The sequence below is a fragment of the Physeter macrocephalus genome, chromosome 4 (assembly GCF_002837175.3).
Source record: "Physeter macrocephalus isolate SW-GA chromosome 4, ASM283717v5, whole genome shotgun sequence".
NCBI lineage: Eukaryota > Metazoa > Chordata > Mammalia > Artiodactyla > Physeteridae > Physeter > Physeter macrocephalus.
The window spans coordinates 69,749,052-69,773,270 of record NC_041217.1 but is presented as its reverse complement, the minus strand read 5'-3'; the positions used below and the strand labels follow the sequence as shown (position 1 = coordinate 69,773,270).

Genomic DNA, 24,219 nt, shown 5'->3' with positions numbered 1-24,219 from the left:
ATATGTATATGTATAACTGATTCACTTTGTTATAAAGCAGAAACTAACACACCATTGTAAAGCAATTATACTCCAATGAAGATGTTTAAAAAAAAAAGAAAATATGGGAAGAAGAAAACGTCCATATAGCAAGCAGAAAAACTTCCCCTCAGTCTCCTTCTCCCCCGTGGTCTGCCAGTATTCTGGCAACGAGGTATACAGCCACCAGCAAGAACATTACAGTAGTCATTCCTGGGGAAATAGAGAATCCCAAGAGAATACTCTATAGATATTGACATGGGTACTTCCCAGTGAAAAATGATTTGTCACTTTATTGTCCTATATACACAGACATATACAGAGAACTTCCAACTGGTTTATTAGAGTTTCTCTCCTAGATACAAATGAAAAATCAAGGTGGTTTCTAACGTGAAAGACCATGATGGAACAAACAGAAAAAAACATGAATACTGGGAAAAAGAGAGACAATGCATAGAGAAGAGAAAAAAATTTTAATATAGATGCATGTGTATTTATATATATTTAATATTCTCAAAGAGATGAGAGAATAGAGTTCATTCATGAAACGAAAAAGGTTTCTATAACAAAAAATTTTGTTAAAGACAATTTATTCTATTAGTAAATTTTAAAAGAGAATGTTGAAAAAGTCTTCCAGAAAGTGTATTAAAAAGAAGAAAAAAATTAAGTAATGAAAGAGAAAGAAAACAAAATGTGAGGATCAATAGAAGAGGTTTAATGTCCAACAAATACCAGTTTCAGAACAAGTAAATAGAGAAAACAGAAGAGAGACAACATCAATGAAAAGAATATTTCCAAATATTAAAGATCATCAACTTCCAGGTTGAGTGACTAGCATAGTGGGAAAAAAATAAGAGTATATATGTCAAAGAGTATCATCTTGTAATACCAAAACTCTAGGGGTAAAAAAGTGCTAAAATTTTCCAAAAAGAGAAAGAGAGGGAAAAAAATCATATTATAAAGACTGATAATTCAAATGAAATTAGACTTTTAAACAACCACACTAGAAGTTAGAAAACAATGAAGCAATTGCCTTCAATATTGTAAGGGATAATTATTTCTAAGCTACGTTAACATATTAAGCAAATGATTCACAACCTATGTGAATATAATAAAGATATTTTCAAAGAAGTAATATTTCAAGAAATGTATATCCCATATTGTTGTTCGCAGGAAGTTATTGAAGAGGTGCTCCAGGAAACAGGAAGCTAACATAGGCAAGAGATCAGGGAATCTCAGGATGCTGGTGGCCAAGTATATGAAAAGGTGCTCAACACCTAATCATCAGGGAAATGCAAATTAAAACCACAATCAGTTATCATCTCACATCTCTTGGAATAGCCATTATAAAAAATACAAGAAATAACTAAAGCTGGCAAGGATGGGAAAAAAAGGGAACCTTTGTGCACTGTTGGTGGGAATGTAAATTGTTTACAGTCACTGTGAAAAGTAGTATGGAGGTTCCTTAAAAAATTGGAAATAGAACTACCTTATGATCCAGCAATCCTACTTCTGGACATGTATCCAAAGGAAGTGAAATCAGTATGTCAAAGAGATATCTGCACTCCTATGTTCATTGCAGCATTATTCATAATAGTCAAAACATGGAAACAATCTAAGCATCCATTAACTGATGAATGAATAAAGAAAATGTGGGAGATTTTATACACATATGTATACACACATTCATATATATATACACCCAATGGAATATTATTTAGCCATACAAAAGGAGGAAATTCTGGTACTTACAACAACATGAATGAACCTGGAGGATATTATACTATGTGAAATAAGCCAAACACAGAAATATAAATACTGTGTGATCTCACTTAGATGTGGAATCCAAAAAAAGTTGAACTCACAAAAGCAGAGAGTAGGATGATGGTTGCCAGGGGCTGGGAGAAAATGGGGAGATGTTGGTCACAGGGTAGAAACTTTCAGTTACAAGATAAATAAGTTCTGGAGACCTAAGGTACAGTATGGTGACTATAGTTAATAATGCTGTATTGAATACTTGAAATTTACTAAGATATTAGATCTTGTGTTCTTACCACATACACACAAAAAAAGGTAGCTATATGAGGTGATGGATGTGTTAATACTCTTAATTGTGGTAATCATTAACAATGTAAATGTGTATCAAATCATCACACAGTAATACTTTAAATATATACAGTTTCTGTCAATTACACTTTAATAAATCTGGGAGGAATTATTAAAGTGGGAGGAATACTGGTGAAGGAAAGCTCCAGGAGTATAGCCCTGCAGATGTCCTACAGAGCAACTCAAGAGCTGGATTGGAGAAGATGGAAAGAGATGATCTTAAGACAAAAAGAAACTAACTAGGAGGCCAACTAACTAGATAGATGGACAGACAGACAGTCAGATAAAAGTGACTTGGGAATATTACCTGATATATTTGACTGTATCTAACTATGGAAGAAGGTTTTACTGTTCTGGCGGAAAATTTGAGGCTGGATTAATTATAGCTACTTGAAAACTATACAAATAAATGGACCTGTCAACTGAAAAAAGTGCACAACCTAAAAATTGAGAACTATGCTTTATCTGGCAGACAATACTGAGAACTTAAGACTGGGACACAGCCTCTCAGATAGCTCTGAGGGACTATTCCAAAGAGGTAAGGGAGGAGCCAGGATATACAGGAGTTTTTGCAACAAAGACCAGGTAGTCAGCACTTCAAAAGATTACTGTTAACTAAAGAAAACCAGATAGCTCAAGTTAAGGAATTTAACACCTTACTATGTATGGGAAGATGCAAGAGTCTGGGCTCACTGAAATCATTTCTTTGATATGCACCCTAGCCATATAGGGCCAGGATCCTGTTCTTTCCTATCCTGAGTCCCCTCAGAGTGCACAGTTGGGTTGGTGGGGAAGGGGGAAGGGGAGGTGTGTGTGGCTACAGTGGCTGAGGGCTTGGCAGTGGGCATCCTGTTTCCATCCTAGGTTCCCTCAGGGATCACTCTTGGGGTAGCTGTAATGTTATAGCTTGATGGCTGCAACACCCTTTGTTTACTGATATGGCAGGCAACATTTTTCATTCACAGACTCAATTACTAAAACTTAGCAAGAAAAACAAAATTTGCACTGGAAGAGATGTACACTTAGAGTATGCTGCATGGCTCAGTTGTGAGTAATAGTTGCATATTATCATAATGTATATTTTGAAAATAGATTTAATTTTTACTGGGAGGATGACAAGAGGAGAAGTATGTGCATAGGTTTGTATTCATGTGTACAAATGATGGTGTTATAAATGAGCTAGGAAGAGATAATGCCTAAAATTTAGGAATAAAATACCATTATATGCATTTTATATATAATATAGCAGAAATGTGGAGGCAAATAACATGAGACACAGGTAAAAGAGTTGAAAGTAGGTGCTTCTAAGAAGCAAGAATCATGGGTGGATAGAGAAAACGTTTTAATAATGTAGTACTATTTTGTATTTTTAGTTCTACCTTTTAATTCTGCATTTAATTCTACAAAAATAAAATTAAATTGTAAAAATTAAGGTTAACTCTTGGGTAAATAGAAATGATGTATATATAACTTTCTAACCAGAAAAATGGAACAAAGAAATTAATCAAACAAAAAGATTTGTTAAGAAACAAATAGAGATTAAGAAATCTTAGCACATGGAAAATATAAAATAAGACGGCAGTAATATTTAACAACTACTCTAATTATAATAAATGTGAATGAATTAAGCTAATCATTGAAACAGAGAGGCTCTCAGACTGAATTTTAATAATCTACACTATACTATTAAAATAATATGTCACAGGGACTTCCCTGGTGGCACAGTGGTTAAGAATCTACTTGCCGATGCAGCGGACATGTGTTCAAGTCTTGGTCCGGGAGGATCTCACATGCCGCGGAGCAACTAAGCCCGTGCACCACAACTACTGAAGCCTGCGCTCCTAGAGCCCGTGCTCCGCAACAAGAGAAGCCACCACAATGAGAAGCCTGTGCACCACCATGAAGAGTAGCCCCCACTCGCCGCAACTAGAGAAAGCCTGCGCACAGCAACGAAGACCCAATACAGACAAAAATAAATAAATAAAATTTAAAAATAAATTGAAAAAAAGGAAGGATCCACTTTCCCCTTTTAAAACCACCATGAAGAGTAGCCCCCACTCGCCGCAACTAGAGAAAGCCTGCGCACAGCAACGAAGACCCAATACAGACAAAAATAAATAAATAAAATTAAAAAATAAATTGAAAAAAAGGAAGGATCCACTTTCCCCTTTAAAAAAAAAATGTCACAGGTTGAAAATGAAGGGGTTGAAATGTTATCCAGGAAAAGGCTGACAAAAAGAAAGTTGATGAAACATTATGAATATCAGACAAAATATCTTTCTAAGTGAAAACTGCTAAGAGAATTATAATATTGATAAACAAAACAGTTCACCAGGAAGATATTCCATTCGTGAATTGTAAGATCCTGACAGCATAGCTTCAAAATGTATTGTGCAAAAACCAATAAAACTAGCGAGAGAAATTGACAAACACCCAATCATAGTAGGAGATACTAACACGTTTCTTTTGGACTAATAAAATAATCAATGGGTTAATAGGACTACAAAGGTTATGATAAGTAACAAGCCTAACCTAAAACTCTAACCTTCATACAGAGAATGTTTTGACACCAAAGGATGCCTCAACAAATTCGGAAACAATGATATACAAATAATATTCATGGACCATAATGCAATAAAGAAATCAATCCAAAAAAGTAGCCAAACCTTCCATTACCCCTCCTCATAGTCCTGAAGATTTATTTTATAAACACTTAATAGCACTTACTATATACCAGCCATTACTCTAAGAACTTTTAAATATTTACTCATTCAATCTTCACAATGGTTTGAGGTCAATACTATTATTCTTCACATTTTACAAATAAGGAAATTGAGGCACGGAGGGGCTGAGCAACTTGCCCAAGGTCACATATAGCAAGTGGCAGATGGGACACAAACCCAGGCACCCCAACTCCAGGATCTGAGCTCTTTTGTATTAAGTGTATTATCTTAACATAAACATCTAAATAAACTGTGAATTAAAGAAAAAATGAAAATTTATATAATACAACTTACAACAGCACTACACATCAAAGTGAACAAGGTAAATCTGAAGCAGTTCTCAGAAAGAAATTTATAGCCTTACAATATTTACTGTAAAGCAAGAGGAAAAATAAATATTTTAATTCAAAAAGCTTAAAAAATAATAACAAAATAAACCCAAAGAAAGTAGAAACAAATAATAATGAAATAAAGTTAATTAAAATACTAAAGCAAATATAAAATACTAGAAACTTTCTAAAAATTTTGGATCTTTGGAAAGATTAATTTAAAAATATAACCTCTAACAACTATGATAAATCAGAGATATAATAAACAAAATCAGGTAGGAAAAAAGATAAAAGGGCAGATACAGATGAGCAAAATAATTATAAAAGCATACCTTGAAAAACTTTACATTGATCTATTTGAAAAAGAATGTAAAATGGGCAAATTCAGAAGAAGATATAAATTACCATAATTATACCAAGAAAAAATGATAAATTTACTAGACTAATAACCCTAAAAAGTGGAAATGATTGTAGTGAAAACCTATTCTCTCAAAAAGCAAACAAGCAACAACAAAAAAAGACACCAGGTTCAGAGGATAGAAAAGGGGTAAAAGTTCCCCAGCATTTAAAGAGGTTGCTAATTGCAAACGTTTGGTACAAAAAATAGATAAAGTAGGAAATGATAATTATCGACCAATAATGAATGAATGAAAAAATAGCAACTTGAATTCAATAGTGTATAAAAAGGCCAAGCAGGGTTTTCCTTTAAAACATATGAATGAGTCAATATCAGAAAAATCTATTAATGTAATTCACCACCCTAACCAATTAAAGAATAAAAAGCATATAATTATATCAATGGATACAGAAAGGAACTAGACCATTGAAAAGACTGTTAGTGACAAACTTGCAAACAAACCAGGAATAGAAGGGAACTTCCTTAATGTGATAAAGGGTATCTGTCTGAGATCTACAGCAAGCATCACATTTAATGGTGACCAAAACATGAGAAGCATTTAAATTAAATTTGGAAAAGGACAAAAATGCCTCTGTAACTGCCTTTATTCAATCCTGTATTGTAGTTCATAACTAAATGCAATAAGCCAAAAGAAGAGATATTTGAAAAATCAGAATGTAAAAGACAAAACTTCCCAAACATACTGATGATGCACTCACTCCTTTTTCAGGAAAAAAAAAAAACCTCCGAGCCTCCATCCACTCCAGATATTTTTCAGTCTTTTTCAGATAAATGTACAATACAAATCATATATTTTTTAAAAAGTCATTTCTCAGTTCATAATTTCAATATCAGGGTTTCCTTTCCTTCCTCATGGGTTTAGACTCCATTACATTTCTAATTTCAGAGATACATATTTAAACAGATCTACCAGAAAAACTGTGAAGAATGGACATTGACTAATAAGGCCCAAGATTTAATGATTATTTTAAGGTCTTGCTAAGACCTGCTGCCCCCCTTTAAGCCTTCCTTTAGCTGCTCCGTAAAGGATTTTAAACAGTTCAAATGAGGCTATGCACTGGCCATTCCCAAGCAGTGATAAATATACTACATATCTATTTCTTAGCTGTAAGTCTCTGGATCTTAATGGCTTATGAGCCTAAGTATTTGCAGTTGCTCTTGGGTAAATGTTTGAGGACCTTGAAAGAGACTATGTGGAACTGAACCAAATGCCTAGCAACTATTTCATGCTTATCAGTCTCTCTCAGTTTACTTAGCTTATCAAAGACACCACAATAAACTGCCTTGCTTTCAAGTATTCATTTCTCAGTCCACTGTTTTTTAGGAAAGGAACCTTTCCTACTTTGGGTATCTCTAAGAGAAAGGCATAAACTGGGTACCAGAACTAGGGATTACTGAAGAGCCCAAGTCCCAGTGGAACCTGGTAGATTTGATATGATTCTCCTTCAACCTTGGGAAAGGCTCATCTTGGGTTTGCATTATGAAAGGCAGACAAGGCTGAGCCTGCTCAATGCCTAAATGCTGGTAAAGAGAAAGACGGCAGGTTCAGGAAGGACTCCAGTGTGGGCCTTCCTTCTCATCTTCCTCATGGAGAAGGTTCTCAGCTTTTCCTATGCAATACGCAGTGATGCCTTGGAGTCTGATAGGCAAAACCAGCAGGACTGGTATATAGTACAGATGCTGTGTCCCCATTCTGCTATATTCCATGTACCTTCCATGTGAGAATCACACAATGAGTATTTGTTGAAGGAATCAGTGAATGAATGAGTCACAGTTCCCAGAACATTCAAATTGGAAGGGACCTCAGAGACAGATCCTTCGGCCCTTAGGGTACAGAGGCCCTAGTGTGTGAGTGGCTTGTCTAATGAAGCTGCACCCTTAAACATGGTTGGGTTCCACAAGGTTGTAGACACTTTCTACAATGATGATCATGAGGCAAGAGCTCCTCTTCATCCTCCATCCACCGAGCAGAGCAGGGCCATGTCCTGATGAAACAGCTTTGTTCCTGTGGAAACCCTAGATCATCTACGTAGGGGAGCAAAACTTGCCACCCCAAAATGTCTCTTTGGCATGCAGATTATTTTGAGCTGAAACAATTAAGTCCCAAAAGACTCAGGAAGAACCTTTGACCTTCCCCCTAACTGACTAAAAGAACACAGATGGAGGACTTGTTCCAGGAAAGGAGCCATCACCATAGATAACTATAATATGAAGTAGGTGTGGTAGACAGTGAGGAACCTAGGAAAGTCTGTTTATTAAAATACCTTTCTGTGTCACATTGTCTTTGCAGGCCCAGCAAACATCTATTTACTAAACTTTTGCTTTTCTCTCTGCATGTGAATTGCCTTTTTCCCCTTTGAATCCCCAAATCACTAGTGGCAACATCCTCTTTTGTTAGTTGAAGATGGTGTTTAAAGTGAGGTCTTTGTACACTTTGGCAAGTTACTCAGTTTTCCTGCCCCTCTCCCATGTACACATGTCATTAAACTTTTGTTTGATTTTTTCATGTTAATCTGTCTCATGTCAATTTAATTCTTAGACCAGCCAGAAGAACTTGAAAGGGCAGAGGAAAAATTCTTTCTCCCTGACACCTACATACTACCTATGTGAGTAGGTTGATGAGCCCCTTTTCTAATGAGATCCCCAGACATCATGGTGTTTGGATCTTGCTACTGCTGCCTTGGGGACAGTCACTGTGGGTTTGGGGAGAGGGACCCCAGAGTCCTGGGGCACAGGAGAATGGTTCTCTCTGACAGACTGCAATCCAGATTAAAGGAACAGGGCTTTAGGGAGGCATAGGAGAATGCAGTGTTGCTTTCCGTCTGTTTGTTACTCCCAGATCTGGCCAATCAGAGAGAGAAATTAACTAACAGACCCTGGTGGGCTCTAAGTTGTTCTTCCAGAAAATTCCCTTCCAGAAGATTCTCTGGGAGCCGTGTCTGCCACACACAGCGGGAGTGCTGGCAGTTCTGGTTCTACACTCTCAAGCCTTTGCTCTCCTGAAGCCTGAGAGAGTCTCAGCCCTGCCTGGTGAGATGTAAGTCACATTCTATGATGCAATGAAGCATGATTCTTGTCTGACTGGATGTGGCTTTATGACCCTTGCCTCATGGAATATCACCTTTTCTTTTTCTTTTCTTTCCTAGGAATATTGTCAAGTGGAAAGATGAATGTATGGCTGTGTCACAAAACTTGGGGAATAAAAAGCATTACATAAATACTGAAAAATCACTCAGGAAGTGGTATCTGAGCATTAGTCTTAGAAAATCTCAGGCAGAACTTTCAAAGGGCTTAATTGGTGAATTTAGCTCAAAATATAGTCTTCACACTGAATGAGCCAGAGGGATTGGGGACATGCAGTCCCACCCCCACACCTTCTATCACACTCCTGACTGGTGGGGCCTGGAGGAGAGAAATGGAACATCTGAATCTGGTTCAGTGAACCTAATTTTCCCCCTCTATACTAGAAAAAGTATATTCCCTGAACACAGAAGTGCCCACCTTATTGCCCCAGATATCAAGCAGAGGGCAGAAAGGTAAGGGTCAGTAAACAGCTGGCTGAAATATTGGGTTCATGAGTGTAGGAGTTCAAGGCAGAGGTCCTGGACAAAGGCACGCTTGCAGAATTGCTGCGCTGGGAGTGGCTTTGCCATTCCAACCCACATGCAGATCCTCCTCCTGATCCTTGGGATTCTCTCCTCTGCTTGAATATTGTGTTTCATTCCCCTGCTACCTCCTTCTCCTCACATCTCCAAAAGACAGAAAAGCATCCTCTAATCTGCAAGCTGCTCCACAGTGTTAGCTAGATGGACACCAGCCACCTTCTAGCCTTGACGTCAGGCCTGGGGGAGGAGAAGTGAAGATAAAACAATGACCAGAAAAACTCATATTTTGAAATCTATGCTCATTTTTATCAAGTTACCACTTATTGATGGCACGCTCTATACCAGGCCCTCTGCTAAATATCTTACGGGCATCTTCCCATGCAACCCTTCCCATGCATCAGTCCCCTGAGGTAGACATTAGTACTGTCTTCATCTTACAGGTGAAGAAACTAAAGCCTAAACAGAGGAAGAAATGTTTGTAAGGTCACATGTGAAGTAAGAAGAGCTGGGGTTTGAAACCAGAACACCTCTACCCCCATCCCCACACATTTGAGAATCTAGAGTTGGAGAGGAGGTAGAAAGTGGGCCCTGGGCTTTCCAGTCAACAGATATTGGAGAAATTAATGACAAGACCCATCCATGAACATGAGAGAGAGAATAAATGTATGTGTGCTTTGGGGGTGGGCTTAACATACAAGTAGAACCCAGAGTTATGCATAGTGGGGATGGGGAGGACAGACAAAGGGAGGGAAGCAGAAACGTAATGTACTGTTTGCCTATTATGTATCAAGAAATGTGCTTGGCTATTTACATACAGTAACTCATATAATCTCCATAGGAACACTATGAGTAGATATTATCCTCTCTATTTCATAGATGAGCCAATGGAGACAAATGAAGTGAGAAAAAAAAATTAAGCTTCCCTCCACTTACACTGGGGTTAAAGCCAGAGATTTTTATAAACTTTAATATTTTGTTGTTTTTATCACTGCTTTCTTACAGTTACTGGTAATTCAAACCCTTAATAAGTTTCAGTCTCTTTATTGTGTTTACAGACTAGAAAATAGAAGCAGAAACAACATTCCACACAGGAGGGAGACTCGGGTATTAGAACAAGTGGTATTTGGAGAACATAGGAAGGAAGCAGGGCTGAAAAGAAAGAGCTGGCTCTGGATCATAGAATGTCCTGGGTCCACACACTAGAATCTCCTCAACTAAAAATAATAATAATAATAATAAAGTAATTAATTTAAAAAAGAAAAGGTGGGACTTCCCTGGTGGTGCAGGGGGTGCGGGTTCAATCTCTGGTTGGGGAGCTAAGATCCCACATGCCTTGCAGCCAAAAAAACAAAACATAAAACAGAAGCAATACTGTAACAAATTCAATAAAGACTTTAAAAATGGTCCACATCAAAAAAAAAATCTTAAGAAAAAAAAAAGAAAAAGAAAAGGTGGTGTCTCCTCTCACAGCCTATTCTAGACATTTAGCTATCTTGAATTTAATTTGAACCATGAGACATCTATATCTATCACTCAGGCTCCACTCACCGAGTGTCCTCTCTACATCTGTTGCACTTAGAACAGTGCCAGATACATAGTAGCTGCTCAATAATTATTAAAACAAAGAAGAAAGGAAGGAAAGAATAAATGAAGACATCTATGGGCAGCTAAAACACAATTAGCATCAGCAGAGAGTTCTCCCTCTTTTCTTTTTATTATTTCATTACTTCCAGGTTGTTTGTCCGCCTTGGTGATGTCCCCTTTTGGTACATGTATTGACAACCTCCTGGATAGCAGGCATGAATTTAAGCACTTTACTCATTTAATCCTCACGGTAAGTCTATGAGGTAAGTATTTTATTAAACTTACTTTACAGATGAGAAACCTCAGACCTGAAAAGATTAAGTAAATTCCTCAAGGTCATACAGCTAGTACGTGGCAAAATCAAGATTTAAAAACAGGCAATTCACCCCAGGGTCTGCAGCTGCATTATAAGCTAATGATGATTATTTGAACCAGCTTTCTCCTTTATAATAATTAAAGACTAGGAGAAAAAGGAGTTCTATACATTGCGAATTTACACATATCTCAAATCCTATTTGAATGTCATTGGGTCTTGGAAATTAGTCTGGAAGTTCAGAAATTATGTACTGTAATATGCTTTCTTCTCAAATATCTTAGTGCATCCTTTCTCCACTCAGCACAGCTCCAAAGATAAAAGGAAAAAAGGAAATCTACAGTGGGCCAAAGGCCACTGGAAAATGTTAGGGCTCAGGACCACTAGATCATTAACCTCTGTACCCATCCACCTACCCACATTTATTATTGTCCCTGACCCCCTTCAAAGCATTGACAGCCTGAAGTAGGAGATGCTTAAGCAGTGCGATATTGTAGATGGAGCACAGGCTTTGGGGCCAGAGTAGCATGTGTTCCTGTCCTAGGTCCACCATTATAAGCATGTGTCCTAAGGATAGTCACTTAACCTCCCTGGCCTTTGTGTCTTATCTGTACAGTGGGGCTGACGATATCAACCTCCCAAGGTTATTGTGAGGAGTCAAAACTGTTACGGACATGATGTCTCCTGGCAGCAGGAAGCAGGATAGCTATTAGCTCCACCACCGTCTCCCACATTGTTTTCTATCTCACTCCGAGGTGACAGTTATAACAGCAGTTTTAACAAGTTCTCATTCATAGAATGAGTTCGCTCTTCCCAGGAGGCCCTGACTTTGAAAATGGGCTTCCCCTATAGTCTTTGATCCCACATTCCAGTAAAAGGAACCTAACTATTCTCCAGTGTCTTCCAAGAATGACTTCCTGGATACATTTGCCATGTGTTAATAAACCTTTCAGCTGCCTCTCTGCATTCCTACCCCAGATTCCCTTCACCTATGCCCTACCCACTTATTGGTCTAACCAACTACTCAGAGCATCATTCCCACTTCTCTCTTGTTGCCTCAGAGACACTGCAGTGAGTTCCAGGATTCATGTGTGCATCAGCTTTCATATGCAGGGTGTATAAATACTTACAAAGACATGTGCAGCTATTTTTGAATGTATCATCATTCATTTGAAAGCATGAATTACTAAATTCGCAGTTGTCTTTTCAGGATTTTTTTTTTTCTATCAATTGGTACAAATAGTACAACTATTATTATCCAACCATCATCAAGCTGGAGAGTCATAAATATTTTGAAATTAAAAAAGGAGTTTTCACATCCAAAAAAATTGGAGACCCCAGCTCCAGGTGACAGGGATAGCATGAGAGTAGATATAACTTCAGTGCTATGGATCGAACTGTGTGTCCACCCACGGCCCCCCCACAACCTGCACAACTCATATGTTGAAGCCCTAAACTCTAATGTGATGGTATTTGGGGATGGAAACTGTGGGAAGTAATTAGGTTTAGATGAGGTCATGAGGGTGGGGTCCTCCTGATAGGATTAGAGCCCTTTAACAAGAGATGTCAGAGGTCTCTCTCTCTCTCTCTCTCCTCCCAACCCACCATAAGAGGACACAGAAAAATGGCAGCTATCTGCAATCCAGAGAGAAAACTCTTACCAGGAACCAAATCTTCCAGCACCTTGATCTTGGATTCCCAGCCTCCAGAAATGAGAAATAAATGTCTGTCGTTTAAGCTACACAGTCTATGATATTTTGTTATAGCAGCCAAAGCTGATCAAGACATTCAGGAACAATGCTGGCCTCAGTTTACCCTGTTGTGAGTCCTATTCATGGCTCTGGAAGAGTCCCATTGATGATCCTAAAGGAGGGTTAGACCTGGGATCCTGAACTACTGTGAATGCCATGAATGAACTAGAATAAATGGTCCCCAAATAAAGCAGTGTATAGCAGATTCTCTTGGCTGTTTCGCCAGCTTTGTTTCTATAGTCACTCCACATGTTCATTTCCATCTAGTACCAAATTTCAATAGACTTACTGTTGGTGGAGTAATAAATTCCTCATAATTTCTCATCTGTAAAATGAAAATAGTACCACTGACTTCATCGGGTCATTTGGAGGATTAAGTGAGACAAAAACTTGTGAAAGTGTTCAATAAATATTAGTTGACTCTGGAGCTAAAAACCTCTTTTTCCCCTGGCACCACATTTTTATACCATCTACCCGCTGCCCCATTTCCAAAATCTTCTTAATTTGTCCCAAAGCAATGGCATCATAAAGCACTGAGCTATTTTGCCCAACTCCACTCCTTTCCTATTGAGATCCCATAGCCACCAATCATATCTAATGACAGAACATTAATATATAGATCATTTGTTTGATTTATCTGTTATAACAGGAAGCTATGCATATTTGTGAATAATCGGGGAGTTGGCATGAATGAACCTGATGGGAGTAGTTTATGAAATGATTGGTTCTTTCCTCTCCCTTGATCTACACATTGATTCAGTTACAAGCCCTATTGATTCACCTCATATGTCTGTCCCATCTGTCCCTCTTATATGGGCCACTGTCACCCTCTCTAGATCAATCCCAATTATCTCTGGCCTGACTGTTGTGTCAGCAACCACCCTGCCTCTTCTCACCAAACTCAAATCCATCTTCTACTGCTGCCAGATCAATCTATCAAATTCCAGTGTTGAGTATCATTTTTACCAGCATGGAAGCAAAATCACCAGATAAACAAGAAGAGGGTGCAGGGTAGCTAGTGGTGAGGGCTGGTGGTCCTTTAGAGGTTAGTTGCTAAGGGACTGTGAAGCCCATTAACAGGAGGGATAAGTGAAATCATTTGAGAGGCCCTTAAAAATGATAACGTCTAAATACTCTAAAACCTTTTGTAACTTGGTCTTATTTACCTACTCCATTTTTTCTGTAATCAACCTGAGTCTAATCAAGGACCATCTCTTTCCTGTCCTACTTACTCGTGGCATTTATTTCAGTTTATTTAAGTTGTTTACCATCTGTAACCAAACGGTGAGCTCCTCAAAGGTTGATGAAGCATCTCATTCATTTCTGTATGCCTAGCAATGAGCACAGGGCCTGGCTTACGCTTAGTGCTCGAAGAATGAATGGGCACAGAAAAGCACCACATGTTAAAGGAAGAAAATGCTACAGAAGCAATAAAGTAACGTATGGAAAGTCTTTGGCGGAAACTAAATTCTGAAGCTGGGTCTTGACAGACTAGTAGAAGTTTGCCAAATGGAGAAGAGGAGGTAATTTTGAGTAAAGAGAACAGTGTCCAGAGGCTCATCTCTGTTTTCTAACCCCCAAGAGAGGATCCTTGGATCTAAAGACAATGTCCTTCCAATTCTGAATGTCACAGGGGCAGAAAGACAGGCAGCGTGAACTGCCCTCTGCAGAACCATGACCATATTTGACTACTTTAATTCCAAAGAGAGAACCAGATTCCTAAACTGTCTGTAAGAGATCCTGCCTGTAGGAAAAAGGGCCTAAACTTCCTGAGATCCAAGATGATATGGTTCCAAGCCTGAGCTGCCTAGATGTGTAAACTATGGATTTCCAAGGCACATATGCAAAAAAACCCACAATGTGCTTATTCATTATTTTATTATTAACCCCACACTCTAACCAACTGAGCTAACTGGACAGCCACAATGTGTTTATTCAAACAAGTATAGGGAACTAAATAAACCAGCTTCCTCTAATGCTGATTCTACTTGAAGCAAAAACATCCCCCAGGCTCCCCAAATGCCAACCCTGGGACTGGGTAAATGAGCCCTACACATAATGAGCCCCCCAGGTACCTGCTGTCTGTATCCTCCCAGCCCTCAGGATGGCTCTTAGGATGTCTACAGGTAGTCACCTCCAGGAGCCCCACTGGCTGCTCCTGGGGGAGCTCCTTCTCTGGCTTTGAAGACTTCTCCACACAGAGGGGCTGTCAAGGAGGACTGCAGCTCCCAAGCCTAACCACATTCCGACTAGAGTGTGTTTATCTGCTGCCCCTTCAGCCTCAGCCTGTCATAGGCCCTTTTGGTTACCTCGCTCTTCCCTCCCTGGCCTGCATGCTGTGGCCAAGGGAGTACAACACTTCCATCTTCACTCCTCGGCCTCCTCCAGCCCAGCTCTCCTGTTGTGCTTCAGCACTACGCAGTCACAGGTAACTGTTCTTCAGAAAAGGAGCTGAAATGGGGCTTATTGCTCATGGACTGACTTTAACTTATTGTAGTATAACAGCTCGTCACAGCTGGAGTAGGTCTTCATAAGGTTGTGTTTGCTCTTCCTACCTTTGATTTTCTTGGAAGAATTATAGGCTTCCCAGGGTGGAGGATACTAACCAGGTTATAGCAGCCATTCTTCTACCTCAAGACAGACTTCAATCAGATCAGATAACACTCTAGCCTAGGGTTTCTCAGCAGTAGCCCTGTTGGTATTTGGAATAGGACAGTTCTTCCTTGGGCGGGATCGTTACATGTATTGCAGGATATTTAGCACCATTAATTGCTAGCAGCACCCATGGCCATCACTAGAACAATTAAAAGCTCTAACACACATTTTTTTATTTCACAATAGAGGTGCCATACTACCCATGGCTGGACCACTGCTTAGTTTATGCCCAGAGGCCTCCCAAAAGATAAATGTCTTTAGCCACATATTTTAGTGTCAAATTATTTTTCCTATTGGGGAATATATTCTGTTGCAGCTTTACTCTTTTTTAGCATTCTTCATGTAAATGATTAACAGCTGGTTGCCAACTTATCTTAAATACTTTTTTATAAACTTGAAGGAGGTCTCCATGCCTACTAACCTTCCTCGCTGATGTGATTTACTTTATGCAAAAAGCCTTTTTCTGAATATGCATAAGGAAATCAGAATATAATTTAAATATACCCTACAGGAGCTTACTGTCTAAAGGGACCAAAATGTGAAATATTACATGAATTGGACTGAGCGCTATCCTTCAACAAAATGATGTATCTTTATTGTAACTCTGTTCTTTATATTCAGGGTCTGCTTTTGCTTTAGATGAGGGACACTTGAATTTGCTGCATCTTCCCTGGTATAATTGTCTACCTCTGCAGAGCAGGTGTATGCCTACTCACAAAGTTGAGTAAGGCTGTAAATCTGCCTTCTAGTTTAGGGAAGATGAAGATGTAGCATAGTTTACAATATACATGAGTGAGTGCTGCGAAGTGTCAGCCGACTTCCATCATTCAGAGAGCAGTGGAGAGAGGATGGTGGTTGGTTAAGATTCACCTTCTCCTTCTTGAAAACAAGATGAACATTTCTGAGTCTGCTTTGCTTCTGCTTCTTAAAGGATGTGCAAGGGGATGATTCATAGTTTTGCAATAAAAGAAGTCTCCAGTCAATCCCTAAACAAATTGTTTTCAAGCATCAAATGAAAATTTCAGAATACAATACGCATTGATGGAGGGGAAGACATGCATTAGTCTTTGAAGAATGGGGACGATTTAAATAAGAGGAGGAAAAGAGGAAGGGCATTCCAGATGACAAGGAGGAAGAGTAGGTGAAGTGGGAATGTACATGGTTATACAGTGGGGGTCAGGGGGAGGAAAATTAGATGATTCTAGCATGCAAAGGAAATTGTAATAGATGGCCACAGAACAGGAGTATTTTAAGCAAAGTTAAGTAAATCCAAAGATCAACTTCAATCCACTGGGAAATGTATCCCCAGGTTTATAGCTGAGAATGAAGTTCAATCAATTTCAGAAATGTGATTAAACTGCTTTCCTAAAATTATGCAACTTTTATTCTTCTACTTTTCCGATTTAGTGACCACCCAATGAAGAGGGAGAACCACACTCTCACCACTGAGTTTGTTTTGCAAGGTTTCTCCAGCTTCCACGAGCACCAGCTCACTCTTTTTGTGGTATTTCTTACACTGTACATCTTAACCCTAGCAGGTAATATAATCATTGTGACCATTATCCGTATTGATCATCATCTCCACACCCCCATGTACTTCTTCCTCAGCATGCTGTCCACTTCAGAGACTACATATACAGTGGTCATTCCCCCAAGGATGCTATCCAGCCTCGTGGATATAAGCCGGTCTATCTCACTAGCGGTTGTGCCACACAGATGTTCTTTTTTGTAACCTTTGGGATCACTAACTGCTTCCTGCTCACAGCAATGGGATATGACTGATATGTGGCCATCTGCAACCCCCTGAGATACACAGTCATTATGAACAAGAGGGTGTGCAACCAGCTGGTGTGGAGGGCCTGCAGCATTGGGCTGATTGTAGCTATGACACAGGTGACACCTGTATTCAGGTTACTTTTCTGTGCAACAAAGGTGGCCCACTTCTGTGACATCCGACCTGTGATGAAGCTATCCTGCATTGACATGACTGCCAATGAGATTCTGACTTTGATCATCAGTGTTTTGGTGCTCGTTGTGCCTATGGGTCTGCTCTTCATCTCTTAAATCCTCGTTATCTCTACAATCCTCAAGATCGCCTCAGCCGAGGGCAGGAAGAAGGCCTTTGCTACCTGCGCCTCCCACCTAACTGTGGTCATTGTGCACTATGGCTGTGCCTCCATTGCCTACCCCAAGCCCAAGTCAGAGAACACCAAGGATCAGGATCAGCTAATCTCAGTGACCTACACTGTGATCACCTCCCTACTGAACCCTGTGGTGTACACCCCAAGGAACAAAGAGGTCAAGGATGCTCTGCTCTGGGCCATTGGAAGGAAGCTTTCCTAACAATTTGGGAATTGTTCTTCTGAGGCTCTTAGCATCCATTCTAAGCAGAACTATGAGGAGAAGAGCCCCATGTCCTTGGCTCCCAGAGACCTGGCCCATAAGGAGGAGGAGAAGAGAGGAACAGAACAGCATCTAACTGGGAGTCTGAACGCCTTAAATATAGCCCCTGGACAAAGTGCTGGCACTGTTTTTGTGGATAATTAGACAAACAAGGACAGGATATGCCTGAAGAAGAGGTCGAGGAGTAATGTGGACCAAGGATTTTTCATTGGCCTTTTGGTTTTCTTGTGGCTCTCCACTTAATGAAGACAACAGGGAGTCCCTTAGAAAAAACAGAATCCAGGACATACATTCTTCCTACCGTCCCTTCCTTCCTACTTAAGAGCATGAGAATTGCTCAACTTGGAGTCTCTGTTGCAATCTGCTTGTACATGACATATCAAGTCATAAATCACTGTGTGGACAGGAAAAGTGGCCTCAGAATGAGATAGCCCAAGGGAAACAGATTTCCTCTCCCAGCTGCTTTAATTTATCCCAGTTTCTAGCAAAACTGTTTATTAAAGATGGTGACCATAGACAGTTTAATTAGAGATCCTAGCAATTCCAAATCTTGTCAGCCATATTAACAGCCATTTGAGGGCACATTCGAAGATCCTCCTGGGTCAGTTCAGCTGCTGTTAATTCAGAAAGCATGTAATGGGTAATAGGAATGAACCAGGTTGTGGGCTAGATCCTGGGGAAGGAAAGATGGAAAAAAACCTAGTGCCTGGCTTCAAAAAACTCAACTCTAGTGGCAAAGACAGACATTTAAAGATATAGTTTCAATTCTTTATGTCAAGTGATACATACAAAAGATTGAAGGGGAATGGGAGGGAGGGAGGGAGAGAAAGAAAGAGAAACTCTGTTGGAGATGCCAGGGAAGTCTTCAGAGAGGAGGTGATCTGTAATCTGGACTGGTTTTAAAACACTTACAGGAGACTCTCTGATGGGCAAATTGTTGAAGGAGAAGAATTCCAAAGCGAAGAAATAATATTTCACACGTATGAAAGTTAAGAGAAATGTTCAGGAAATGGAATGTGACTCGGCATACTGACTCCAGGGTACAAGAAAGGAAATGAAGGGAGATAAGACCAGAAGGTTGGTTGGAGTCAGATTGTAAAGGCCTTGTTTGCTGAACTAAGGAATTTGGCTTTAACTTTTAAACAATGGGAATCATCTAAGACTCAGGAAAACTCGGATTCAGTTTATGAGGCGTCTATGTGAATTTTTGGCATCCTTATTGTCCTTACCTAGATCCACTGAGACATCTAAGAAGTTGTATGAATCTATAGACTCTAAGCCGAGAAAATCATGGGGGCAAAGAGAAGGAGACTAGAGTATTTAGAGGTCATACACAGAAATAATTATGCACTTATGATGAAGCTGAATCAGGCAATCACAGAGAGCAGGGGAGCAGAGGCTGATCAAGGAGTTTCATGTAGATTTGGGGTTTGGGATCCAAATGAGTACCCAGTGAACAAGAACAAGGAACTAGCTGTCAAGTCAGTGACTAGGCTAGACCTCAGACTTGGGGTCATGATAGCTCCAGGACACAACTTCCACTAGAATTAAAGGGTGGGCTCAAAACTCAGAAAAGCCTTCAAAAGAAGATACAGAGACCCAAATAGCACATGTATCTGCTCTCCAGACCATAAAAGAACTACCAGGCCCTCTCTCAGGGTCAATAGAGGCAATGGTAAAAATCAAACTATACCTAAAGTTCCCTAAGAATATAAGGTGGCTGAAAGAAATTAAGAGAAGTTGTTAACTGGCAAATAAAATAACTGAATAATTAAAAGCAAAGTATTGCAGGCAAAGTGTTTGACAGTCATTCAATAAACATACGTGGAATCTTTACTATATGCCAGATACTGGGCTAGACATGGAAAATATCAAAATAATTCTGCACTAATCCTTGAACAAAGGAGCTCCCAGTCTAGCAGGGGAGACGGGCTTATGCAGAACTCACCATAATACACTGTGATAGAGAAATGGACAAAGTGTGCTTAATATTTATGACAAAGACATAAGCCTTGGGATATTTTTTTGTGATCTATATAAAGTTAATCTCACCAAGCTAAGAAAGGGCCCTGCATGCTGAGGTTCAGTGAAATAAATGTTTGTTACCTGGGCAATAAGGCTGTCTTGATCTATGTATGGGGCCATCTCCTAAGGCTGAGGGCTATGTGGCTGTGGACGGCATCATGCAGAGTAACTTATCACCATGGACTTCTAGAACATTTATTACCCAGGTTTTCCAGAAAACTTGTTTGAATGGAATAGCTTCACAGTCACACACCATAGAATCAGATGTTTTCAATAGCCCTTGTCACACCCCATCAAGGTCCTGGCCACAGAACTCTTTCTGACCTACTAAACAGTTCCAGCCTCTCACTGAATATTTGGCCCGATTAAACAACCCGAGAGGAATCCTCCCTGTTCCCCAGGATTATTTTGGTCACTACTCAAGCTTGGGATCATTTTATGGCAAGCAACTCTTCCATAATGTGGTCCTTGACACAAAACGCTTTCCCAGACATTATCTCACTAGGTCCTCAGAACAATCCTAGGAAGGAGGCAGGGATAAGGCTCTCAAATCTACAGATAATAAGGCTAAGACAGAAAAGGGATGAAGGCAGAATTGAACTTGCACCACTTAACTGGCATTTTCTGTTTACCCAGAGTATATCACCACCCAAGGGCAATTCACTGTATGGATAGTAATGTACCAGAGAAATCAAGCTAAGCAAAATTCAAATTCCCCAGGGCCTCAAACTTCCCAAATAAAGCAAAACCTCATCCCTGAACCTTTTTCAAAAGAGAAGAATCCTCTATGAAATAGCCACCTGGGATCCTCATTCTAGCCAATGCAGACCCCCAAAGGAAGAGCATTTCCAGCAGCAGTTCAAGCTGTAGAGTCTTATTCACATAGAACCAGTTAAGATTTTAGGGAACATGAGTATCCACTTTCTCCAGTATTAAATCAAATCAGAGAAAAGCATGTGGAACTTCACAAGCAAACCTGGCCCTTACTTAAATAGGTTAGGTCCAGTGCTAAGTGCTGGGAGTACAATAGTGAATTATGCTAAATATAATATATGTAATATATACAATTCATACTGTAATATATAATAATATACAAAATATAATATATTTGGCAGACTGATGACTGCTAAATGAAAATTTTAAACAGGTAATGAGAGCACAGAAGAAAACTTTAGTTCTAATTAATGCTTTTGAATCAGAAATACAGGAAGACAAATTCAGGTTCTTGGGCAGTCACTCAGTTCACTTCTCCTTAATCATGTATCACACCCTACTAGCAGTAAAGAGTGAGACTATGTAGTAGAGAGATTTGAAGTCTCTACTGTGGCCCATAGCTCTCTTGCTTGTTAGAAAACCTCCAACAGCTCAAGCTTTAAGTTTGGTAAGAAACTCAATTCCATCTCCAAGAAAAATAAATATTCTTTATCTCTTTATTTTCCCACCCCTATTGAGCAAATCCTATTTGCTTAGCCAAATCTACTTCCCTTTGGAGGAGAGTTCTCTTTTTGTGAATGCTGGGACCCCATGGTGAACTTTGATTTGGAGCCCATTTGTACCAGTCACCCACTGCAGCTGCAACATGAGGAACAAGACTTGAAGTCAGTAGACTGATTTCAAGCCCTGGGTCTCTCACTTATTAGCTCTGTATTCTTGGTTGAGTCACTTAAATTTCCTCTCAATTCCACAAGGTCTTGTGAGTGAATCTTTAACCACTGTCTCATTCAGGGAAGTGCGGGGAGATGCAAGGCCTTTAGGATGAAAGTAAAAATGAGATGAGATGGAGGGAATGCAGGAGAGAATACTGAAATAGACTGCTGACTCATTTCTCTAGCCTTTCACTTGGTTGTTAAATTTTTTTTTAATTGAAATACACTTGACATGTAATATCGGTTTCAGGTGTACAACGCAGTGGTTCAACATTTGTATACATTATGAAATAATCTCCACAATAAGTTTAACAACCATCTGTCATCATATAAAGTTATTACAATATTGTTGACTGTATTCCCTATGCTGTACATAACACTCCCATGACTTATTTATTGTATGACTGGAAGTTTATACTTCTTAATCCACTTCACCCATTTTGTCCATTCCCCTACCCCCATTCCCCTTGGCAACCACCAAGTTTTGTTTTCTGTAACTATGAATCTGTTTCTGTTTTGTTTGTTTACTTGTTTTGTTTTTTAGATTCCATATATAAGTGAAATAGTAAAGTATTTGTTTTTCTTGGCCTGACTTATTTCACTTAACATAATACCCTCTATGCCCATTTATGTTGTTGCAAATGGCAATATTTCATTTTTTTCATGACTAATATTCTGCGTGTGTGTGTGTGTGTGTGTGTGCATGTATCACCTCTTCTTTATACTTTTGTCTGTCAGTGGGCACTTAGGTTGCTTCCATATCTTGGTTATTGTAAAGTTATGCTGCAATAAAAACAGGGGTGCATATACCTCCTCAAATTAGTGCTCTCATTTTCTTTAGATAGATACCCAGGAGTGAAATTGCTGGATCATATAATAAATGTATTTTTAATTTTTTAAGGAACCTCCATACCATTTTCCATAGTGGATGCAATTTACATTTCCACCAAGTGTATAAGGTTTCCCTTTTCTCAACAACCTTGCCAACACTTATTATATTTACTATCTTTTTTTTATAGTAGCCATTCTAACAGGTGTGAGGTGATATCTCATTGTGGTTTTGATTTGCATTTCCTGATAACCAGTGTTACTGAGCATCTTTTCATGTGGTCTGTTGGCTATCTGTGTCTCTTCTTTGGAAAAATATCTATTCAGGTCCTCTATCCATTTTTTAATCAGACTGCTTGTTTTTTTGCATTGAGTTGAATGAGTTATTTGTACATTTTGGATATTAACCCCTTACCAGATATATCATTTGCAAATATCTTTTCCCATTCAGTAGGTTGCCTTAATGTTTTGTTTATGGCTTCCATCACTGTGCAAAAGCTTTTTAGTTTGATATAGTCCCATTTGTTTATTTTTAATTTTGTTGTTCTTGCCTAAGGAGACAGATCCAAAAATATACTGCTAAGACCAATGTCAAAGGGTTTACTGCCTATGTTTTCTTCTAGGAGTTTTATGGTTTCTGGTCTTACATTTAAATCTGTTATTCATTTTGAGTTTATATTTGTATACAGTATAAGAAAGTGATCTAATTTCATTCTTTTGCATGAAGCTGCCCAGTTTTCCCAACACCATTATTGAAGAGGCTTTTTCTCACTTTATTTTCTTACCTCATTTGTCAGTGATTAATTGACCACATAAGCATTGGTTTATTTCTGGGCTCTCTGTTCTGTTCCATTGATCTATGTGCCTGTTTTTGTGCCAGTACTACACTATTTTGATTACTATAGCTTTACAGTGTAGTTTGAAATCAAGAAGCATGATACCTCCAGGTTTGTTCTTTTTCAAGATTTTTTTGACTATCTGTAATCTTTTGTGTTTCCATACAAATTTTAGGATTATTTGTTATACTTCTGTGAAAAATGCTATTGGTATTTTGCTAGGGATTGCATTGAATCTGTAGACTGCTTTTGGTAGTATGGTAATTTTGACAAAATTATTCTTTCAATCCACAAACACATTATATCTTTCCATTTATTTGTACCATCTTCTATTTCTTTCATCAATGTCCTATAGTTTTCAGAGTACAGGTCTTTCACCTCCTTGGTTAAATTTATTCCTAGGTATTTTATTCTTTTCAATGCAATTGTAAATGGGTTTTCTTAATTTCACTTCCTGACAGTTCAATATTAGTGGATAGAAACACAACAGATTTCTGTATATTTGTATACTGCAACTATACTGAATTCATTTATTAGTTCAAATAGCATTTTGGTGCAGTCTTTAGGTTTTTCTATTTATAGTATCATGTCATCTGCAAACAGTGACAGTTTTAATTTTTCTTCTCCAATTTAGGTTCCTTTTATTCATTTTTCTTGTCTGATTGCTGTGGCTAGGACTTCCAATACTACATATATCAAATAAAAGTGGTGAGATAGGGCATCCTTGTTTTGTTTCTGATATTTGAGGAATTGATTTCAGCTTTTCACCATTGAGTGTGATGTTGGCTGTGGGTTTGTCATATATGGCTTTTATTATGTTAAGGTATGTTCTCTCTACACCCACTTTGTTGAGAGTTTTTGTCATAAATGGATGTTGAATTTTGTCAAATGCTTTTTCTGCACCTCCTGAGATGATATTATTTTTGTCCTTTGTTTTGTTAATGTGGTGTATCACATTGATTGATTTATGGATGTTAAG

General features: G+C 38.8%; 2 protein-coding genes across 2 annotated transcripts in view; one reads left to right on the top strand and one right to left on the bottom strand.

Annotated features, from left to right (window-relative positions):
* Positions 1-24,219, bottom strand: part of LOC102993475 (olfactory receptor 10J3-like) — a 324,817-nt gene that overhangs the window by 94,870 nt on the left and 205,728 nt on the right. The window lies entirely within an intron of this gene.
* On the top strand, positions 16,893-17,845 carry LOC102995981 (olfactory receptor 10J1-like). The gene is given in 2 exon segments (XM_024116048.1): positions 16,893-17,199; positions 17,202-17,845. Coding segments are annotated over 2 exon segments (924 nt in total). The 5' UTR covers positions 16,893-16,919.